General features: G+C 43.7%; 3 protein-coding genes and 2 long non-coding RNA genes across 6 annotated transcripts in view; 2 read left to right on the top strand and 3 right to left on the bottom strand.

Annotated features, from left to right (window-relative positions):
* The first annotated feature begins 713 nt into the window (after positions 1-713).
* LOC115541657 (uncharacterized) lies at positions 714-1,100 on the top strand. Its single transcript, XR_003976407.1, has 3 exons — positions 714-792; positions 885-932; positions 1,017-1,100. It is a non-coding gene; the product is annotated as an uncharacterized LOC115541657 (long non-coding RNA).
* A 142-nt stretch (positions 1,101-1,242) lies between these two features.
* On the bottom strand, positions 1,243-2,629 carry LOC115541652 (putative nuclease HARBI1). Its single transcript, XM_030353484.1, has 4 exons — positions 2,085-2,629; positions 1,891-2,003; positions 1,696-1,770; positions 1,243-1,614 (listed from the first exon to the last, which is right to left on the bottom strand). The coding sequence occupies exons 1-3, from the start codon at positions 2,512-2,514 to the stop codon at positions 1,714-1,716; spliced, it is 600 nt and encodes a 199-aa protein (XP_030209344.1). The 5' UTR covers positions 2,515-2,629; the 3' UTR covers positions 1,243-1,614; positions 1,696-1,713.
* A 2,158-nt stretch (positions 2,630-4,787) lies between these two features.
* LOC115541644 (tubulin alpha-1C chain-like) lies at positions 4,788-11,936 on the top strand. Its single transcript, XM_030353466.1, has 4 exons — positions 4,788-4,942; positions 8,373-8,595; positions 9,059-9,207; positions 10,614-11,936. Exons 1-4 carry the CDS (start codon positions 4,940-4,942, stop codon positions 11,586-11,588), a joined length of 1,350 nt encoding a protein of 449 aa, XP_030209326.1. The 5' UTR covers positions 4,788-4,939; the 3' UTR covers positions 11,589-11,936.
* Positions 11,937-12,301: 365 nt separating this feature from the next.
* The window catches only part of LOC115541697 (inactive dipeptidyl peptidase 10-like), a 254,281-nt gene continuing 243,680 nt past the window's right edge, over positions 12,302-22,902 (bottom strand). Inside the window, exons 25-27 of the mRNA XM_030353542.1 lie at positions 14,952-15,024; positions 14,338-14,411; positions 12,302-13,783 (exon numbers count right to left, since the gene is read on the bottom strand). Coding sequence (XP_030209402.1) covers positions 13,679-13,783; positions 14,338-14,411; positions 14,952-15,024 — 252 coding nt within the window. The 3' untranslated portion in view covers positions 12,302-13,678. The remainder of the gene's footprint in view (positions 13,784-14,337; positions 14,412-14,951; positions 15,025-22,902) is intronic.
* Positions 17,483-22,390, bottom strand: LOC115541654 (uncharacterized). Of its 2 annotated transcripts, XR_003976403.1 has the most exons (8): positions 22,264-22,370; positions 21,971-22,110; positions 21,590-21,726; positions 20,851-20,955; positions 20,525-20,761; positions 20,261-20,444; positions 19,700-19,827; positions 17,483-19,599 (listed from the first exon to the last, which is right to left on the bottom strand). It is a non-coding gene; the product is annotated as an uncharacterized LOC115541654 (long non-coding RNA). The 2 variants fall into 2 exon arrangements; XR_003976404.1 differs by lacking the exon at positions 21,971-22,110 and having other exon boundaries at positions 22,264-22,390.

The following is a 22,902-nucleotide window of genomic DNA, read 5'->3' as shown; positions in this document are numbered from 1 at the left end:
AAAGCACTATCCTAAATATTTGAACTATGAATCTATTCATTGCCTATCTCAGTTAAGCTTTCTTAAATAGTAAAATAATAAAATTAATAAAATTAAAAAGTAAAAATGAAATACAAAAACGTTGTACAAGCTGGTAAGCTTTTCCCACCATCGTCCTACATATTTGTCATATCATAGGCCTATTTGTCACTCCTCCTGTATTTAAATAGCCCATTTTTTTATTTTTAAAGCCAATCGTAAGAGGGCCGACAGTCGGCAGACTGGATCGGGCCCTCCAATTACCTTCATCCCGGTTGAGGAGCTGGCTCTAACCATTAATGCAGGGCGCCCTGGCATGGAGGGGATACCTGGAGGTACCTCCTCCGAGAGTCCGGGGCCATCTCCGTCCACTGTCAACCCACTGGTTGAATGTAGGTTTTTTGTATTTCATTTTTTGTATGCGAACACATGCAAGCCGTGTGTGTGTCATAGCGCAAATGTTCCAAATGTTCTTTTGTAGCTGGGTAGAAAACCCCATGTTTGTTGTATGCCTGCTGTATAGGCCTATGTGGCTCTATTCCAAAACGTGACTAATTAATCAACTTCACAGATCAAGACGGAGTATTGCTTTTAATCGAGCCGGCTACGAATGAACATCCTCCAGTTTCTGTAAGTCCGGTAGGCCTATTTTTTTTTTTAATCATTTGTGTTGTGAGCGCATCTCAAAATACTCAGCCAATAGGCCTATAATTGCTCTTTGTATGACAGGAGGCCAATGAAAATATTGCCATGGATGGGTCTGAAAGAACTGAGGTATAGGCCTAGCTTTTTCTTGCCAGTTCCAAGTTATTATTGACGATTTAACTAAACTAACAGTGTTCTCAAACTCACTTGTCTCTTAACAGACTGTGGTCGAGGAAGCGGCGGGTACATCAGGGTCGCAATATCAGCGTGTAAGACATATCCTAGGCTACTCACTTACTTTATTGGCCAAGTATGTTGCTTGAATGTTAAAACAATATTTTCATCTATTTCAGTTGACGACTAAAGAATTATATCGACTTCATCTTCAGCGGGAAATCGCTAAGGCTGATTTGCAAATGGAGTACACGAAGCTGCTGATAGAGGTAAAAAAAGTAGGTTGGGCAGAAATTCAACGCGGACATGATATTGCTATTCAATGTCTAATTATATTATTTTTCCTCCCTCAGCAACTAAAGAATAAAAATGATGGATAAAAACAGTGTTTGGTGTTTTGTTTTTTTTAATTGAAATGATTTTGGCAAATGTATTCCCGCATCCTTTGTCCAGCCCTTGAATCCATTTGGGGAATGTGTTCCTCCTCGAGGAACGGGTCAAAGGGGGGAGGCATCTCTTTGCGCAGGGTGGCTATATTGTGGAGGACGGCGCATGCAACAATTATGTCGCATGCCCGTTCCGGACAAACCCTTAGTCCACGTAGGCATTGAAATCTGGACTTCAATATCCCGAATGTATTTTCAATCTTAACGCGGGTTCTGCTCTGTGCCCGGTTTAATGTAGTCTGTGGTCCAGGAGCGGGATTAGGGTACGGGGTGATGAGCGTCGGGAGGCATGGATACCCTCGATCTCCTAGGATCCACCCATCGAATTGCCCTGCGATCAAATACAAACTTTGAGCTATCTTGCAAAAGCACAATTATATGAGATCTATGATATGTTCAGAATGCAACTCACCCTCTTGAAATTTACGGCTCAAATTGGATTCACGATACATCCTTGCATCGTGGACTGAACCAGGCCATTTTGCCTCTACATTGGTGATCATGTGGGAAGCATCACATATCATCGAGTGATAAAAGAAAAACATCGACAGCGATTAACAAACCATGGAGATATTGGAAATAGCCAATATAGGCAGTGTACACTTACCTGAACATTTATACTGTGATAGCCTTTCCTGTTCACATAATCAGCCTCATTTATAGATGGGGCCAGTATGGGCACTTGTGTGCCATCAATGCACCCAATTACATTTGGAAATCCTGAAATACAACACCCAGATGAAAAGTCAACGAGGATAATTTCGGTGCCATTTGGGAACACGTAAAGTAGATAATGCTGACCTGCAAGTTGGTGAAACTCCATTTTCATGCGTCTCATGGGTTTATGGCCTGGAAAAACGATGAAGTTCCACAACAACCACTTCAGCGCAAGACAAACTTTACGTACTGAGCGGCAGACCGTGGCTTTGCCTATGTGCTCAGCATCTCCTACGCTGTACAAAAAGCTTCCCGTCGCAAAAAAACGGAGAGCTGTGCAAATTGTTTGGAGTGAACTGAGGGCAGATCCACGATTGGTCACATTTGCAATGTATGGTTGGAGAAGGTTATTTAAATATAGCAAAGAATCACATGAAAACCGATATCTCTCCAGCAAAAAGTCCTCCGGAAAGGACAATATGTTGAGCCGTGGTCGAATTAATCTCTCTCTGTGAATGGCACGAATTATTTGCGCTCCGATATCAATCGGCCTCTCGTCAAAAGGGCATGCCATTGTGATCACGTAAAAGCTGTGGTGAACGCGGGTTTAAATACCCTGAGCAAAACCGGGTTATCTTTACACTTAACCTGCGCAAAACCTGCTCCGACCAGGTTTGATTCAGAGCATATGTTTCTATAGCAACTAACATACCGTGATCCTTTTGGAACGGAAAACCTAGGGTTACCGCAAACCCTGGGTTAACTTACCCGGTTATGTGATAAAACCGGCTTTGTGGAACACCCCTCAGTTTCAGGTAGCTGGTTTAACATACTCTGAGTTTAATCCTGCGCTCTGAGTTGGTTGACTCAGAGTTCAGGGTTGAAAAGCAACTCTGGGTTTTCGGAAGTTACATGAGCTGAGTATTGTGTTTTATTTTGAAAATTGACCGGATGCTCTATGGCTTTTACTTTTCACTTCCTGTCCGGCTCGACCTGCTCTGTCGAAATTGACGCGGTTTAGCAGCGGCTCGCGGCAAAAATAGAATTGGACGGAAAAACGTATGGAAAGCCAAGAAGGCCACAATCCGGCCCTAGAATGGCGCGGTAAAAGTGCAAAACCGCACGGAATCGTACGGTTTGGCAAGAATTCCGTACGGTTTCCGTACGGATTCCGTACGGTTTTGAATGACTAATAGCCGCGGCTATTAGTCATTCACTCCGGCTATTAGTCATTCACTCATGCTATTAGGTATGCAGAACGAGCCCCTCCCTCTTCTTTGCTTGACCACTAAGTTTGAAGGCTGTCTAACCAATCAGAGCTGCAGTGCCTCCATGTTTCGCTGTAACATAAAGCTGTGTTGTCTTTGCTAGTTTCACTACAATGTAATGACCACGATTAGCTAGTGGAAAATACATTTGTGTCTAGTACAGTGATATATTTGTATATGTTAGGCTATATATTGAGATGGCAGTGTGCGAAATACCCGACAATATTCGGGGATGTCCTCATCCCCAGATTGTTCTCGATATGCAGTAGCCAGCTAGGCCATAACATGAACATGAACTGAATAAATGCCAGGTACATAGCATATCGGAGACGGGCACACAATCAGTGCATTTGCAAATGAGAGCATGTATGACCGATCTTGTGACATGTGGTCGGAGAGAGTCGTGTGTGTGTGTGTGTGTGTGTGTGTGTGTGTGTGTGTGTGTGTGTGTGTGTGTGTGTGTGTGTGTGTGTGTGTGTGTAGAGCAAGTTGTTGAAGGAAGTGTTTCTACTTGACGTTACAATATTTCATGGATGCAAGCAAGCCAAGACAATCAATCTATATCTATAGCCTACATGACAACACACACACACACACACACACACACACACACACACACACACACACACACACACACACACACACACACACACACACACACACACACACACACACACACACACACTCGCATTTGTGACCATTTTAGCGCATATGACGGCTGCCTATTATGCTTATGGCAGTAGGCCTAATGCAATTCTGCTGAATTATTTGGAGGACTTATAGCCTACTTGTAGTGAAGTATTTTTAACAGTGTGTGGAATCTACAGCTGATCACTTTCACTGGCTAAGCAAAATGAATCCCGAACAGTTGAACCTCTGAATTGATCCTGAAAGCCTTTGTCCTAGAATAATTCATTTGTATTCCGTTTTAGGCCATCTCACTAAATGTCACTTAAATGTAGCCTATTTAAGCTCACCAAGTCCAGTATACAGAATTCAAAGCATTTATTCACAAATACGTTCTATTTTTTTGACAAGCGGAGCCGACAGTCATGTGGCGACATCAGAGTGCAGAACAGCACTAAAGAGAGGGAAAGGAGGGCTGCTAGAGGTCAGAGAGCATTACCACACTGGGTTTCGATTTATGTCACTGGTGATTTATTCAAGACATCTTGCTTCACAACACAAAATACGTGTTAGTTTCACAAAAATAAGGATTTACCAATTGAAAATGCCTACTGTATAATAGTAGCTATACTAGCATTGAAACATAGCGACGGTTACTTTGCCAGTTAAAGAGCTTAAAATAATAAACTCTAGAGCCAGTCATGCAAACCATTGTGGTGGCGATCCCCATTCTGCGACAAGGAGAATAACAGATCATAACACTGTCCTCTCCTCTCTGGCGTATTATATAAGTATTGAGAACAGATTTATTTATATACCAGTGTATTATACATTGTTTGACGTGCAAAACACACGCAGCTGCTTTCAAGCTTGGCATCAATGAAGGGGCGTGGTCGCTCTGATGTCATGACGTCAGCCTACGCTACCCCTATTGCGTCACATGACTCCGCCCCCCAGCTCACTCCGCAGTATAAAATTCAGAGCGCGCTGCGGCGGCGCCACGACGCTCTCCCGGGGACCTCATTACAGGTGCTGTGAGACTTTGTACTAAAGAAACCGCCTTTTCTCCCTCGACGTTAACCAGAAAAGATCAAATAAGACAACATGGTAAGTCCTTAAGCTCTCCGTTCTCCTCCCCCTCATACAGGGGTTCATCTCAGCGCTCTACTTCGAACCAGGTCCGCAGGAGACGTCTGCGTGTGTTTCAAGGGGGAAGGGAGACGGGGTTCATTTTTGGTTAAAAAGTGTTTTTTGGGGGGGTCGGGTGAGTTTGATGGAGGCCACCTTACCGTCCCTGTAGCGTTAAACCATATTTATAGTAACTAGACGCTAAATCCCAGTCGGGGACCTCATGCGGCACAGGGAGACGGTGCTCTCCCTTCACGGGCCCCCTGTGGGTCCAGAAGGGCCCTTTCGCCGAGGTGTGCGTCAAAGTGGACCGCAGACCGGATCAAAAGTCGGAGCACGAGAGAAGAAGGCGCAGGCGGGTGCGTCCCGTGTCCCCGCCATGGGTCCCCGTGGTGCGTCCCGCTGTAATCCGTCCTCACACGGGGAACGGGAACAGGGAAACGCGCCCATGACGCAACGGGCTGCGCCTTGTTCTCTCGTGGTCTGACTTGTGATCCAGTTTTGCGGTCCACTTTGACGCATACTACGACGAAAGGACCCTTCTGGACTCAGGGGGCCCGTGAGGGGATGGCACAGCGTCCTCTTGTGCGTTATGTGGCCCTCCGCCCTGGATGGCGGGTCTAGAAACTATAAATATGGTGTTTAACGGTGATGGGGCCTCCATCAGACCAACCCTCCATTAGACCTCTGCAGGTGTAGTTCTGATAGTGACCGCTGGGACAGACCGGCTGCCGTCTAAAGCGTTTTATACTTGCTGGGACCACAATATTGACCCCATTACCATAATCATATCCATGCGTACCCTCCCAATACCAACATATGTCGTGTTCCTTATGTTTAAGGACACATGCCGGTGGTTTGAATGTAATGCATGCGGGTTGAAGTCGTGTAATGGCCGACCGACGGCGTCAGCCCCCCAAATGGTGGAGCGCGGGGGGGGTTCAAAAATCGTTCGAGTGATGGAGTATGCAACTGGTTAGATTGGGATCATTGGAGCTACTACTGGGGATAAAATAAAGCCGATGAGAAGGAGGCGCGCATACCCCGGGGAATAAACGTACCAGATAAAGCGGCACATGATGGAGGATTTGTTGACTCGTGATTAACAGATGGGGGGGGGGGGGGGGGGCGGTGAGCGGTGAAATGTGCATTATTCCGAATCTTGCATCACTCAATCCCTGCGCATCGCGTTACTTTTTCACCAATAAATTATTAATTGTCAGATGGTCGATTATGGTAGAAATGGTAAATCTACAGAGAATGTTTTAATAGTTTATTTACTTGTCATGAGAAGGGTGGGAAACGCTTAATTTAAAGAGCGCGTCTCAAAGTGCGCACTGTAATAAATAAATAAAATAAGCGGGCGGGTTTCCCAGTGGTCACTTCAGGACTACACATGCAGAGGTCTGATGGATGCCGTTTAACGCCATTCAACACAATATAATTTGTAGTCTCTAGACTTATTTTAATTAAGGGCTTCATAGGCGCTGCTCCGCACGGGGGCGTGTGAGGACCCCTGGTGGGGTTGCTGCACCAAAATGGGTGACTCATCGAGTTATCTTTCGTGACCTGTCTCTTATCTTGATATATCCTTGTTAAAGGAAGCCTTTACCTTTTAGTCTTGATGAAGGCTAAAGGTATGTTTCCTATACAGGGGTTACATTTTTATTTTTGCTTGGTTGTCTTAATTCGTTTCACATGTAGATGCTTTTGGTGTTCATTGTTGCATGCATTTCATTTCATTGTCTTTGGTTTTAACAGAATTGCTGGCACTGAGGCCTTAAATATGTTCATCTGTGTCACAATAATTGACGCGGTGGCCTTCTGTCCTTTTGACTGGCTTCGGTTGCAGTCTGTACATCTGCATTCTGTGACCTAGGCAAGTTTGCGGATGTGGCTGATAGACAGATGGCTAAACCACACTGCAGACCTAAGCGACCTAGTGTCCGTTAATCATTAATGGAAATTAACCGAGGAACCCCTCAAAGTACAGAAACAAAGAATAGGCTTAGATATAAAAAAAGGCACTCGTAAAGAAATTCATGGGCCGATGATATGAGGGCATGAAGTACTTTGAATCTCGAAAGATGACTCAACGCTGACATTACAACAACGTACAATTGTTTAATAATACTATAAATCACTTGTCTGTTGAATAAAGAACTTTGTTGTTTTCTCATAATTTGTTAGATATGGGGGTGTGATGATCAAAGGCCAGATTAAAATGTCTGTCCTGTCCCTAATGCTAAACCATGGGAGGTCATTAAACAGGCCACTGGCCCTTTGATAGAGCCACAATCATCTAGTCCCATTGCCACTGAGGAATAGTATTGTACTTCGAACAATGCATTCACTATTGGGTCGCTTTGGCTGAATTGTTCACTAAATGACTGAGTGGAAGATGGGACAACCGTTGAGCTTCTCCGGACGGCGAGGGAGGGCCAAAAGGACACTCCATTTAAAGTGCTAGCCTTGAACATTGCCCTTCTGCCAATACTAGGCACGTTCAGCCTTATTTGACATGACTGCAAAATCACCCATCCAACTCCTTCGGCCCCTCCCTCGCCACGATGACGAGGTTCTAGCGAGGACATGGATAGCAACAAGGCTAGCTTTATGGGGTTAGTTGTAATGGGTGTACATTCATACCGGGGGACAGGGGGTTAAAACAAGGTGACCAGTGTAGTGAGATGGTACTGCACATGAGTTGTGTCTTGTCGAATGAGTTGTACACACTGCAGTGGTGTTGTGAATCCATTTAGGTTTATTTTGTGGTGCATCACTAATCTTTCTGTCACCCCATGGGGTACAATGGGCAGATTGACAAGATCTGGAGATTAAGGAAGGGGGGGGGGGAGTTGGAATGCACAGCGTCAAAAGTTCCACATGGGCCTCATCCGGTCTGCGTCCCTCATCAGCGAAAGGGAAACGCCCTTTAGTTATGTGGCAGCCCCCCCCTCCCCCCACACACCAGCTGGCTGGGATAATTTGGTACATGGGATGGTTTCCAGAGTAAAAAAGTGCTAATTATAGTTCATACGGCATGGAGCAATTTACAGTACAAATGATTGCGACCTAGCATTTCTAGAAAGATTTAGGATGAATATGAACAAAGTGGTTGAAATGCCGACACATCTATCCGTTACATCAAGGTGGACATGCCCACTTGTGATGTCAGAAGAGGCAGATTTTAAAAACGCCTTGTACCGGCTACTCACACTCTCACCTGGTGGCATGTCATGGGACCTTTAACACTGTAGTGCTAACGTCTATACTTTAGGCCTCCTCAATTCAGTTCAACTTTTCTTTCTTTCTATTTTTGTCAATGAATTTGAATGCTTCGACGGCAAAGAAGAGTGTTGCGTTCGGCTTTGACCTCACTAACGTCGGCCTTTCCTCTCTCCCCCAGCGTGAATGCATCTCTGTACACGTGGGCCAGGCTGGCGTCCAGATGGGCAACACCTGCTGGGAGCTGTACTGCCTGGAGCATGGCATCCAGCCCGACGGACAGATGCCCTCCGACAAGCCCAACGTTGGTTATGACGACTCCTTCACCACCTTCTTCAGCAACACAGGCGCTGGGAAGTACGTTCCCCGCGCCGTCTTCGTAGACCTGGAGCCCACCGTTATCGGTAAGTCGGCAAGGTTATATTTGTACACCTTTTCTATCAAACAACACTATTCAGTTTAATTGTTTGGCTTCTTTACATTTGTTCTGCCGCAGCAGCGGTTGTAGTAATGACGGAAAGAAAATACAGTGCGGTTAGCGTAGCGAATGGCTTTAGCCGTTGAGGCTTGCTATATTGGTAAGCAGTAGCGAATGGCTTTAGCCGTTGAGGCTTGCTATATTGGTAAGCAGTAGCCAATGGCCCTCGCTGAAATGGCTAGCTATAACTGTTAGATGTAGCTTTAGCATTTAGCCATTGCAGTTGGCTGAAGTTAATGAGGACTAGTTTAGAGCTTCTAGAAGCTTAATGGGTGGTTTTGACAAAAGTTTTGAGAATTGACCAGACTTCTGGTGGGTTAAAATGTAAAGCTGCCTTGGTGTAGGTTCATGGTGCGCTTGCAATAACCTGGTTCCTAACTCCTTTTCAGATGAGGTGCGCACAGGGTCCTACCGCCAGCTGTTCCACCCAGAGCAGCTCATCTCGGGTAAGGAGGACGCAGCCAACAACTATGCCCGCGGTCACTACACCATCGGCAAGGAGCTCATCGATTCTGTTCTAGATAGGATTCGCAAACTGGTAAGCTCAGGGGAATGTCTTGGTCCCTGATTGAATCTAGTCACTTGTGTAGTATTGGTTCTAACATGATTTAATTACTAGGGCTGTAACGATACAGAAACTCACGATTCGGTTTGTATCACGATTTTTGACCAACGGTTCGATACATCCCACGATTCTTTTAAATTTAAAAAGCATTTTATTTAAACAACACTTGTATACCAATTAACTTTATGTAACATTTAATAACAAATAATTTGGAACACTGAACAGATTTGAACAGAAAGAATACTATTAAAGTAAAGCTAAATTAATAAAGAAATAACCAAAGATTGCAGTTGGTGGATGCTTTTTGCTGGTAGGCAAAAACCCTCAACTGTTTGGTTGGTTTAGTCAAATATCCTTATTAGCGCTTCTTATTAGGCTATGCAGCTTAAATAATGACGTAATCAGGCCGTATAGAATGCAACATGTTTAATAGCCTAACTTTCAATAGATGGGGAAAAACATGAACGACTAACATGAACGTCGCAATAACGAGGCATAGTGTTACGAGTAGCATATGTGTGTGCGCGAGATTGGCAGTGTGCGTGTGTGAGTGACGTCAGTGAGTGAGTGGACGAGCGAGGAGAGCGAGCGGTAGCGCGTGTGTCTAGTGAAGAAGCGAACGAGTCCGGTAGAATAAAGTACCCATCCTGTCAATAATCGGTGGCCGCTTCATTCCGACCTATAAGCAGACAAACTGCCAGTCAAATCACACAAAACAATAGAGACAGGATCACAGAGGCAATTTTTTTCGTGCTTGGCCCACTCTGGATAAATGTCGTTCATATCGCATAATGAGGACTTCGACGGCTGTGGAGAAATGCAATCCTCCGTAGCCTCCATAGAGCCGTCATCACAGAGAGGGCATCTCGTCGCATATTTACGGCATAGGAGGGGATGCTGTCAGCAGACTATTATTTAGACAATTGTTAGCAAATTTCAATCGGACAATTTGCCCGGAGAGTTAGAAAGGGCATATCGTGCTTCTGCCTTCTCACACCGCGAGACAGGTTCGTGGCTTTGAGTGTCGCGATTTCGGTTTCGATACGCGTATCGTTACAGCCCTAGTAATTACTGCTGTAATACTGCATCACTTCACATATTTTTTTATCAGTTTTATTCTAGTCCAAAGTGCATTCACCCAGATGTATCACTGCTAGATTGAACAGCCGACACAATGACTCGTTGTGTGTCCATCATGGTGATTCTGGTTGGGCACTACCGTCTGGGATGTCCCCTATTTAGAAAGGTGTCATTGTGGCTGACCCCCTCACTGGGGTTCTTCAGCGCTCTCTTCTACCTCCATGTTGAAGCGGGTGCTCCAGGTGTTTCACCCCCTGTCCCGCAGTCTAATGTTAACGGCTTCCGTCCTTCTCTCCCAGTCCGACCAGTGCACAGGCCTCCAGGGCTTCCTAGTTTTCCACTCCTTCGGCGGCGGCACCGGCTCCGGCTTCACCTCTCTGCTGATGGAGCGTCTCTCCGTCGACTTCGGCAAAAAGTCCAAGCTGGAGTTCGCCATCTACCCAGCGCCCCAGGTGTCCACCGCCGTGGTGGAGCCCTACAACTCCATCCTCACCACCCACACTACCCTGGAGCACTCCGACTGCGCCTTCATGGTCGACAACGAGGCCATCTACGACATCTGCCGCCGTAACCTGGACATCGAGCGCCCCACCTACACCAATCTCAACCGTCTCATCAGCCAAATCGTGTCCTCCATCACTGCCTCCCTGCGCTTCGACGGTGCCCTCAACGTGGACCTGACAGAGTTCCAGACCAACTTGGTGCCCTACCCCCGCATCCACTTCCCGCTAGCCACCTACGCGCCCGTCATCTCCTCTGAGAAGGCCTACCATGAGCAGCTCACTGTGGCAGAGATCACCAACGCCTGCTTCGAGCCCGCCAACCAGATGGTGAAGTGCGACCCGCGCCATGGCAAGTACATGGCGTGCTGCCTGCTCTACCGTGGCGACGTGGTGCCCAAGGACGTCAACGTGGCCATCAGTAACATCAAGACCAAGCGCTCCATCCAGTTCGTGGACTGGTGCCCCACCGGCTTCAAGGTGGGCATCAACTACCAGCCCCCCACAGTGGTGCCCGGAGGGGACCTGGCCAAGGTGCAGAGGGCCGTGTGTATGCTGAGCAACACAACCGCCATCGCCGAGGCCTGGGCGCGCCTGGACCACAAATTTGACCTGATGTACGCCAAGAGGGCCTTCGTCCACTGGTACGTCGGGGAGGGCATGGAGGAGGGAGAATTCTCAGAGGCCAGAGAAGACATGGCCGCTCTGGAGAAGGATTATGAAGAGGTGGGCATTGACTCTTGTGAGGAGGACGAAGAGGGCGAGGAGTATTAGGTTGTCTTAACGGGACAGCGGGCGAGAGTGGGTAAGAAGATGTGTATAGCTATTATTGTACGGATGTGACGGCCTTCACCAATACCGGTATGGAGGTTGTGAAAGCAGCCACATCTGTTGGCCAACAAATTGTTCAAACGCCATGTGACCGCCAACGGACATGTTATTTAACTGAATAATGTTTGCGTTTTTTTTGTTTTCAACAAGTTACTGCCATGCAGAAATTTAGCTAGACAGACTCAATCCAATGGCGTTTGGTTCTTTTTAGTTATGCCAATAAGATAATTCTTCAACTTTAAGAGCTGTATCTGTAACTCGTTTTTAAATAAAAAAAATGAATAGCTGTAATCAATTCTCTGATTTTTTTTTTCCTGCTTTGAAGAAATGTCATGCAATCAGAAAAACATTTTATCTATTAAAATGCTATCCAGTTCGCAGAGTAAAGGCCCATAAATGGTTTCAAGTTTCCAAATAGGTTACTGAGGGAGTGGAGGGGAAAGCACAAATGGCATCATGGCTCACATCAGCCAAATACAGATGTCATCTGGAATCCATTTCCCGGAATTGTACACAATGGTGAGATACCGCTTATTACCACAAGATGGTGATGCTACCTAACGGCTGAAAGCCTTTAACTACAAAGTTAGTTTATTTTCCCCACAGGCATCGGTATTAAAAGAAACTAGCATCTCTAGACAAGTAATACAAAATAATGACTTTCTCAAAAGAATCAAGACTCTTGAATATTTAATAGCAAAAGTCTCAAATACAACATCCATAATAAACCTAGCGCTTCTTTCAAGCAAGAAAAACATGACCCCACCCTAGTGGTTTAAATGAAATAAATTATCTTAAGTTTGACAGATTGGAGATGGAAAATGTCAACAGTGTGTGTTCCAGTAATGGTGCTATCCATTTGTATGGTACATCCGACCTGCTTTAGCGAGAACGTGATTTCCTGGCTTGCAGCACTTAAACGTTCCAGTTACGCATTGGCTAGTTAGTGTTCGCTATATTAGCCTCTTTAGCAAATCAGCTCAAAAAAACAACTGTACATTGTACTGCACATTCAGAAAGACAGTGTTTTGCATAAATTGATGACCGGAATAAAGTAGCAATGTAATCAAGTGTGTAAGAGCCTTTAACATCGACATTAAACTGACCAACGTGGTAAAAAATACAAAGAAAATAATTCTCTACGGGTGCAGCCATTTTTGTTATCGAGTCGTACGGTCAGCTTCACTGAACTCTGTCTACTCTCAGAACTACGAGTGGGAAGCTTTATACTACGACCAAAAGGGGGCGTGCCTCCATGAAATGCCGCAAGAAACCTGGGAGATTTATACCTTACGCCTCGTTAGGGTGGGCGTACCAAATGGATAGCACCACAAGTGTATGGTTGACAAGACATTTAAGGCAGCATTATGACCTCTTGCCATACAGTAAGTAGCGTAGTTTACAGAGACCCTTATGACACAAACCACTCCCTAATAAGCAGGGAGCATTAATTTATATTAATTGTCAACACATAAAATAACACATTTAAAATTCACCAATGGAATTGCTTGGAGGAACGTCAGCAAAAGCACTGTTGTAAGTCACCATTACAAATGGCTTATCAAATAGGAGTTTGTGGTGGTATTGGTTTTGATAGACTGCAGTATTCATGAACCTGGTGAGTTTCCCAATCTTATAAACAATACAACTGTTGCAAGTACGAGGGAAAAGTGTGACACAAACACGCATGCTCTATCGCACTACTCGCTCTGTTCCCAGGTTATGCCACAGCGTCCTCAATCTGTTTATAAGTTAGGCTCACAAAGGATGGTCCAATATCAGCAGCTGCTTCCCAAGTGCAGTTTGATTCGAGCTGAAAGAAACCTATCTATAGATTTACTTTGTCCATTTTACACTATGCTACCGGTAAAAAATACTTTGCATTATGACACACAAGAAAAAAGTCACAGTAACTAATAACAAGCACAATAAACTCTGAAATGATACATACACACATACCCACACACACGCACACAAGTTCAGACTGTAGGACTTGACGTCTCGTCTCAGTCTTCCTCTCGCTGTAGTCTTAGCTACGGGGAGGAGTCAAGCAGGCATCCTTTAAAGTAGCCAATCAGACACTGGGTGAGTTGCAGCTGGCTGCCTGGCGACAGGAAGTGGCCTTCATCTGGATAAATCTGGAAACAAACACCAAATGAAAGGATGAGGGCAGTTATGGAGGAGGACACAGCTAACAAAATGTCATTTTCCTGCTCTATTGAGGGAAGAATTCTCAGGCCTACGATTACGGCCTGTTGGAATAGGCATTGTGAAACATGAGAATTTCAACCTTCAATATTTCAACATGTTTAATCAGCAACCTACCACATCATGTGAAGTAATTTAAATCTAATTACTGTATCATTTGTAGAAAGTGGATGAAATATGTCATTTGCATTCAAATAATTGTTCTACTCTTCAGTAAAAAGAAAACGATTTTGATCGCTGAGATAATTATGAGAAAAAAATAGGCTTAGTTTTTCTCTGATTTACAGTAAACGTCAAATTGATAATCCAAATGAAGTGGTGAATGTCTAGTAAAACTAAAACCCCCCTGAAGCTGATAAAGGGCCCCTACTGGAATCTACAAACTTAAAACCTAAAGTTTTATACTAGAAATTGGTATAAAGTCACACCAATGAGAACAAATGTATAGAGAGCAGTAGAAGTGAGATTGGAGTTTCGCTGAGACCTGCATGCTGTAGTTGGCCCCGATCCTGATCAGCCGTTTGATGAGCTCGGCGGAGTGCTGGAAGTGAACATTGGCTGGAAGGGAAACAGCAGGACGTCTGTTACTTCAGGAACTTATTTTACATAGCATATAAATGGAATGCATTTATACAGCGCTTTCCTAACCAGTGGCCACACTCAAAGCCCTTTACAATATTGCCTAACATTCACCCATTCATGGACAGACAGACGGCGGTGTCAACCATGCACGGTGACAGCCAGCTCGTCAGGAGCAGTCAGGGTGAGGCATCTTGCTCAGGGAACCCTCGACACTCGGACTGAAGACGAGGGCCATATATCTTTATATTTACGTATATGTACAGTATATTTACACAAATGAATGTATATGTATGTATTTGACAATATGTACGCATATAGACACTGTATTTGTGTATGTATTGGCTCAGTATATGTTGTATATCTAAAACGCAGTATATCTTGTCCGTGTGTTTAAGAATAATTCTCCTCCTATTGATCATATATATGTGTATGTATACCTTCAGTATGTACAGATGGAGAGCAATAGTATATGCATGTAAAGTACATTGCGTATTCCCAGTGTGGGTGTGTGTGTACCGTCAGCTGTCCCGTGGGCCAGCAAAAGCCCCCCACTGGGCGAGGACCTCAGGTTGGGCAGGACTTGGGATGCCTGGACACAAGATCAACACGTCGTAAACAACACCTTGATCTGAGAAGCACGGCATCAAGTGCAGAAAACAATTCATATATTTTGAAAAACCTAGGCGCTTTGCAAGAAAGCATCATGCCTCATTTCTCTTCCTAAACATACGCAAATTCACACTGGAGAATTTGGACGCTTGACCTAAGATTGCTAAAAAAACAGAAAAGTAAACGTAGAGGTAAATCTGCATCTGTTCGTACAGTTTGCATCTCTGAAAGAAGCAGCCTGTGTGAACACCTGGAGGAACAACGGAGAGGACATGATTGAGGTGTGATCTTGGATCGTCTCCCTCTTTCTCTCTTATATCTCTTCCTCCCCCAATCCCACTCTCTCTTTCTCTCCACCCATCTCTTGCTGTCTCTCCTTCTCTCTTCCCTCATCCCTCTTATTTTCTCTCTATCCCCTCCCCTCCTTCTCTCTCTCCCCCGACTCCCTTTACTTTCTCTCTCTCAGAGGACGAGGGCAACCGAACCAATGACACAAAGGTGGTTAGGGGGATCTAAATCGCTGTATCATTATCCGGCCAGACCGGCGCCTGCAGCAAACTTTTAGATAAAGTGTTATGTCAATGAAATGTTTTATGCACAGTGGGGTCTGTGTGTGTGTGTGTGTGTGTGTGTGCGTGCACTATTTTTTATTTGTCATGTGCATGTGTGAGGGTACCTATAGGGTTTGTGAGTGTGTTTGGGTGTGTGGTGTCATTGTGTGTATGTGTGTGCATGCACTATTTTTTATTTGTCATGTGTATGTTATTTTGATATGCTTTTAAGATGTACTGCTGCTATTTATCATTGCTTTAATTTCCAAGATGTTTTAAGGGATTTTAAGTGAACTCTGAGAAAGAAAGACAGCTCCTTGATAACATGTTTTTTTCCCAGAACAAATGTTTTGTTTAACCCTTTTGTGACGACACGTATGTAATGAAGACACACGCCAAGACCCATGAACTCTCTCTTCTGTATGTTCTGACACAAGTCATCGTGCAGCACTCGACATTTTCGTAGTTAGCTGTTAGCTCAAGTATTGACTCGTACACATGGATTACTATCAGCCTCACTTCCCAGAAGTCCCTTTGGAAATCGTACAAGGCTGTTTTATGATAGCTTTTTCAAGAACAATGTGAGGTGAAGAAGGTGAAGAGAGGGAAGAATATTCGATTTTTGCTGCAACAAAGGATCTGGGTTCGATCCCCGGAGCCTTGGTCTCCTTGGAGACAGCTTGGAGCAGTATGTTTACCTTTGAGAGTCCTGTAGGATTCAATGCTTATTCAGAAACATACTATCAAGGAAAAAAAAAGTTCCTCAGTAAATCATTGCTCCAAGTTTATTTTTAATAATGTGATTCTCACAATAACTATTGATAGATTCTGTAGGCTTTCCGACTATCTTTGGTTTGTTGACATCAAATTTTGGATGATGGAGACAATTCTAGTTGAGTTTATCGAGTCATGCAATGTTAGGTCAGGGCAGCTCAGCGACCGCGTTCCTCCATATGCATGCATAACCCTGCAGGCTGCAATAAGAATTGCAATCCGCGCTAAAAGACGCATATATGGTCGTCAAGTAGTAGATAGTAGCAGATATGGCGAGTGGTGTTGCAGCTGTGATTAACAGTGTTGAGTTTCTGTTAAATTAAAAAATATATAAATTGTGGGTGTGGTCATACCTACGCCAGTAGTTTCTGCCCTACTGAAATTTAGGGTCACCGCACGCTACTGCTAAAACCCCTTAAAAACATCTTGGAAATTACTTAAGTAATGAAAAGTAGCAACAGTACATCTTGAACACATAACAAAAAATAAAACACATGACTTACAAACACAATTAGTGCATGCACACACAAACACACACTCACACGTACACACCCAAACTCATATACACCCACAAACCCTCATACACAGCAAATTTTAAATCGACATTTTTACACTGAAAGAGTTAAATCCAACACTTTCAGGGTGTATATATGGGGACCACCACAAAAGTGTTAATTTGACACTTTCATTAGTGTAATAAATTACAACACTAACAAAGTGATAAAATGTTACACTTTAAGAGTTCATCAGGAACACCAAGCCAGAATCATTTACTCCAGTTTATTGTTATTTCTTTTCCTAAATTTAACTCCAAAAGTGTTATTTTTAAACACCAGTTTATTGTTATCTTTCCTTTATTATCAACTCCAAAAGTGTTATTTTTAAACACCAGTTTATTGTTACCTTTCCTTTATTATCAACTCCAAAAGTGTTATTTTTAAACACCAGATTATTGTTATTTCCTTTGATATCAACTCCAAAAGTGTTATTTTTTAACATTTCACCCAGTGTCAAATTGACAATATAGGTGTTGTTTTTACTTTATATTATACTACAAAATGTTAGTTGGACTTTTCCATATGAACCTGAACAAAAATACTTACTAGAAATGCATTATATTAGACTTTTTTTAATTAAATCTCATCTGACAAAATCGCACCATGACTCATCTTACAAAATTCAGCAGCAACTCCATCTTACAAAATGCAGCAGTCAGGTACAATATAAAACAATGCGTCACAGCCATAGGACATCTGCAGGTCGAAAGGCTTGTGATGCTGCAAATCATCTCGATTTACAATGTACATATGGTACATTTCTCCAACTTGAAAGGCATGGAGATGCTCAACATACACAGAATTTAACTCAATAAGAACAAAATGTATAGCCTCTTTTTTTAGGATTATTAAAACAATTTTACCAAACAATGGCATTTCTTCCTCAACATCTACACACACAGCAGATCCTATGTGATAGTCAATGCCGTCGCATTTCACCCATGCAGTAAAAGATAAAGTAGAGGACCTATCGAGTTGAAAATATTCACAGACCAGCTCTTCTTCATCTAATTCACTTAACATTTGGGTTTTTACTGGTCGTGATTCAATACCACTAACCGTGAACGCCTCCCAATGATAGGCAATAGCTAACTGATGTTTTGATGCTAAAGACTGTCACATTTTTTAAGTTTTTAGTGCTAGATTTGAAAAATCTGTGCTTCGCTTCATATCTCATGGTCCAGACATGAAGTAAAGGACCGATTTTTCTAATAACAGAGGGATAATGGATCATTAAATGATGTTTGGGAATAAGATTGTGTGTGGGGTAAATTTGTTTGAATAACGTATGATGTTCGGCAATAAGAGACCTCAAGTAGACAGTCATTCCCTCAGAGATGTTAGGTGAGAAGACTATGTACATAATATCAAGCAGAAGCAACAGTAGATTCCAATGATTATCATTTTCTGGAACAACATTGGCAAAGATGAGTGGAATATTTCTCAAAAGACACATTGTTTGACTGGCATTAAGACCAAGCCCATTTCCATGAATATTGATCTTTGTTGGCCTGTTCTTACGGTCCAAGTATCCATAGCTATAACCATAAATTCTCAATAATATGTGTTCACTGGATAGGAAATTCTTTGCCAGGTAGTCAAACAGTAGCTTAACCTCATATTGTGCCACACCTTCAAGGTGTGGCACAGGTGTGCCTTAAACAAAGGCACATAGATGAAAGTGTCGTTAACTGGTACCTGTTCGTAATTTCCAGAAATTCTGTTTATCTTAGAATCGTATCTTACTCCTAAATGCACCTCTACAGGTTGTACAACTCCCCATTTGGAATAAAAATATTTTTTCCATTTGCTATCGGTGTTGAGATCAGCAAAAGGGTTCTCCAAATTTTCTAACACTTCCTCTAGTGCACTTCTGCTCGGGTTACCCTCTGGCACGACCTCTAAGACCTGACGCGTTATTGAAGTGTGGATATCATTTAAACATTCCTCCATACTTTCTACAACTGACAAAATAACAGTATTTGCCACACCACTACCCTGCAACTTCGCAATAACAGAAGCACACATATGTTTTGAATCTAAAGAACATTCCCTTTTATTGATTAAGTCAGGATTCAAGTCAGAAGTTTGGACAGAGGGGGCACATCTGAAGGCAGAGCCGGCGTACCTAAAGATGTGCTAGGTTGGGGTTCATCTGTCAAACCTGGTTCAGTCACATTAATGTTGCAGTGTACACGTTTCAGGTGTTTGCGGAAACCAGAGTAACTTCTAAATTCTAAGCAACAACTATCCTGAGCACATATTAAATTTAACTTTTTGCCAGGATACAACCCATGTAACAGTTTAAGGTGTTGAACCAAGGCCCCACTAGAGCCAAGTAGTTTCCTACAAATGTAACACCTAAACATCATGCAGCAACTTTGCTCGCAACTCTTTTAGTTTCGGACTCTCTTTGGTTGATCCCACATCAATGTTGTAGATCGTTGTCTGGAGAAACGTGTACATGCTGCGAAAAGACTCATCGTAATTCAAACTGAAGACAAAATGGACCTTGAAAAGTTCATCGAATGCTGCAAGAGATGTGTTTCCCTGGCATGGGATGAGCTTCTTATCCATGGCGATGTAGAAGGCGCTCATGGCTCGTTTGGTGGTTCCAGAGGCAAGCAGATACGGCTGTTGACGTTCATCAGAATCCAAATGTTCATCCAGACTCTGGCATGAGTGAAGGGAACATGGAAGAAAGGACAATAATAAATATTGAAGTCTAAATCAAACCACAATTCAAAGCAGTTTTTGTACCGGAATTACAAACCTTGTGAAAAATTACCAGGTGGTCAATGGCATCCCTTGCACTGATCTTGTGACCCCTTTTCCTCCCAGCTGGCTGAGGTGACAGGATGTGTAACAGGAGGAGTAAAGTGGACATATCGCTGTCCCAACCTGGTTTGGGGAAGTTATATATAAAAATCCAGAATAAGGGATGATAATGAGATTGTGTTTTATAAGTAATTAGGCCGTGAGCTACGGGGGCCTTATCGTGCAACCCCTTCCACAAAAAACAACTTCTTTTTTTTAAGTAAAGGTCTGACCCTGCTGAACATGAATTATAGATTTACATTGAAAATCAATGCGTTACAATACATTGGAAATACATTGTAGGAACATGACATAGGTGGAAGGTGTGATATCTGTCTTTGCATGTTTATTCACATCTAGAGGACATGATCTTGGAAAATGGTATGGTTTGAGTGGTTTAAAAGTTGGTGTATACATATATATCCATTTACAAACTCTTTAGCATCTATAACTCCACCCTTAACACTGACATTTAACGCATTCACTTATTGGCATGCTTAAACCAATGAACATTTACCTGGGCGGTAATCTGCAGATGACTCCACTTGTTCCCCTCTGGCAGATTGTAAAAGGTGTTGCAATAACGGGGTCTGTACCAGGGCAGCGGCTTCTTTTATCAACTTTGGTTTGTATGAGGGCCACTTTTCCAGAAGTCTGGCTGCTGTTTCTGCTCCGAAGAGAAGGCTGAAGTCTTGAAGAACCTGGAAGATAACACAAATGACAATTGAGAATAAGGCAGTCGAAAAGCAGAATACTTCACTTGAAGCATTTACAGACTTACCAATCATTTTGTGTCCAAAAGTCTTGGGAACATGGACAGGACTGATGCCGAGGTTTCAGGATTGTGGATGAGCCCCTGCCGGAAATGGAAGGTTTCTTGCATCTTCTGGAAGATGGTGTCACGCTCGTTGGTATGAGTCATCAAGGAAATGGCCTCTTTGCATTGCTCATCCTGAAGCTGATCTTCTTGACTGTTGTCCCTGACGAGTGTTGGACCACCTCCCATCACAACAGCAGCCTTAGATTAGATTAGATTCAACTTTATTGTCAGTAGCAGAGTACAGGTACAGAACCAATGAAATGCAGTTAAAAATTAAATGCAGTTACCTTAGGGGAACTAGATGACTCGGGATGAAATTTGGTCTTCCGTTGAATAGTCTTGAGCCTCCAAGCCAGGAAGCCTGATCCACTTTGGGCATCATAGAAATGCTCCTAACAAAAACACAAGTCTCTGTTATCTATGTCCCTACAATGAATGACCAGCGTACTCTGGAAAAGAGAAAATTTCACTTTCTCTCACATCACCCCTGCACAATGCTATATTCTTCCATGAACTAATATTTACAATTAATTGCCTCCCCGTTCCCCGTTTGTTGGCGGGGGGGGGGCACGCATGCTCTGGGGACGCATTCTCCGGTTCTGATCGTCGGGGGGGGGGGGCACCCGGCCCGATCTCGGAGGCCACCGGCCCACATGTGGACCGGCCCACCTAATGCCTGGTCGTACAGATGGCCAGTCCGAGCCTGCTTGTGGCTAAAGCAGAATCCCCATCACAGCTCTATATTGCTCAAATATACAACTCCCTTGTCTACTTTTATCACAATCCTGATTTGCAGACATTTGTGTCCCAAGCTGGTGTGCGTCTAGACACCCCAAAATATTAAATATAACTTACATAGCCTTTCTTTGACATTGGATGACTAAAAAAAAATAATACTAATCTTGAAAAGGGAAGGGAACAAAGTGACGATGCCAAGTGCATATTTCTCCTTAGTCAGTCGTTGTGGAATTCTACTACATAAAATGGAAGAACCATGATTAACAAATAAGTTTAGGACTATCATACCCCTCTTTTTCTGTCATGTGTGCTGCTAAAATGTTCACCATCTGCCGTCTGGAACTGTCACATATTTTCCCAGTGTTCTCGTACTCCTTCAGGACTGTTGCACCACCAGGCTTCTCCAGCAGAACATTCTTCACCAACTGAAATCATCGCGAAGACACGCATCACTAGAAAATAGTCGTAACATTCAACAACAAAGTGAAAACTGTACATTGAGTAATGTCCTGCTTATTCTTTTTACAAAAAACATTCTGTGGTGCACACATCCAGGTGTTGGACAAAAAAGTAAAAGTAAAGCAAAAAGGCGAATATCCGACACATTTAAGCTTCACCAGTCGCTACAAAACCACAACCTGTCCAGTATATGAATATTTGCGGACTCACATCTTTCGCTGTAACACACTGCAACATCTCTGTCCCCAAGCATGCCCTTTTGCTTTGGCTAAGTTCGACCTCACTACCCTGACTACTCAACAGGGAAAGTGTATCCGTGAGGCTACCTGAAGACTCACTGGCAGGCGACTCTAGCAAAGGGGGGGGGGGGGGGGAGAAACACTTTCAAGTACACTTTAACCATGAATACCACAATTCCTCACTAGCAACATCTCTGCATTGCAACTCCATGCAAGTTGGTGTTTTAGCGTGCGTACGAACATACTTCACTATATGTAACATACCTCCTTCAGAATCATGGATGATCAAGCACACGTCCTTTGGGTGCCATGCCGTAATTCCGACGCCTCGTTGTTCCGACGTCTCAATGTTCCGAAATATTTCCCATTAGATCGACGTGTCACTATTCCGACGGTTCAATGTTCCGAAAACGAAACCCATTGGTCCGAAGGTCCGTTAGTCCGACTTTTCGAAAAGGAGGCGCATTAGGCCGACGGTTCAATATGCCGAATAGGAAAAATAGTTTTATACCTCGCTCGCTCCCTCTCCCTCTCTCTCTCAATCTCACTCTCACACTCTCTCTGTCTCCAAAATACAACCTAGGCCTACATATCACGTTCACGATGAATTTTGGAGGGCAAAAAGACAACTTTTCACTCCATTTCGACACGGTGTTGCAGCACCATGGACAGAGAGCGGAGGTCTAATTCTCAACACGGGCACGAACACACACACACACACACACACACACACACACACACACACACACACACACACACACACACACACACACACACACACACACACACACACACACACACACACACACACACACACACACACACACACACACACACACACACAGAGTGAGAGTGAGAGTGAGAGTGAGAGTGAGAGGGAGCGAGCGAGGTATAAAACTCTTT

Source organism: Gadus morhua, chromosome 4 (assembly GCF_902167405.1).
Source record: "Gadus morhua chromosome 4, gadMor3.0, whole genome shotgun sequence".
NCBI classification, from domain to species: Eukaryota; Metazoa; Chordata; class Actinopteri; order Gadiformes; family Gadidae; genus Gadus; species Gadus morhua.
Note: the sequence above shows the minus strand (reverse complement) of the source record. Positions and strands in the feature narration are given on the sequence as shown.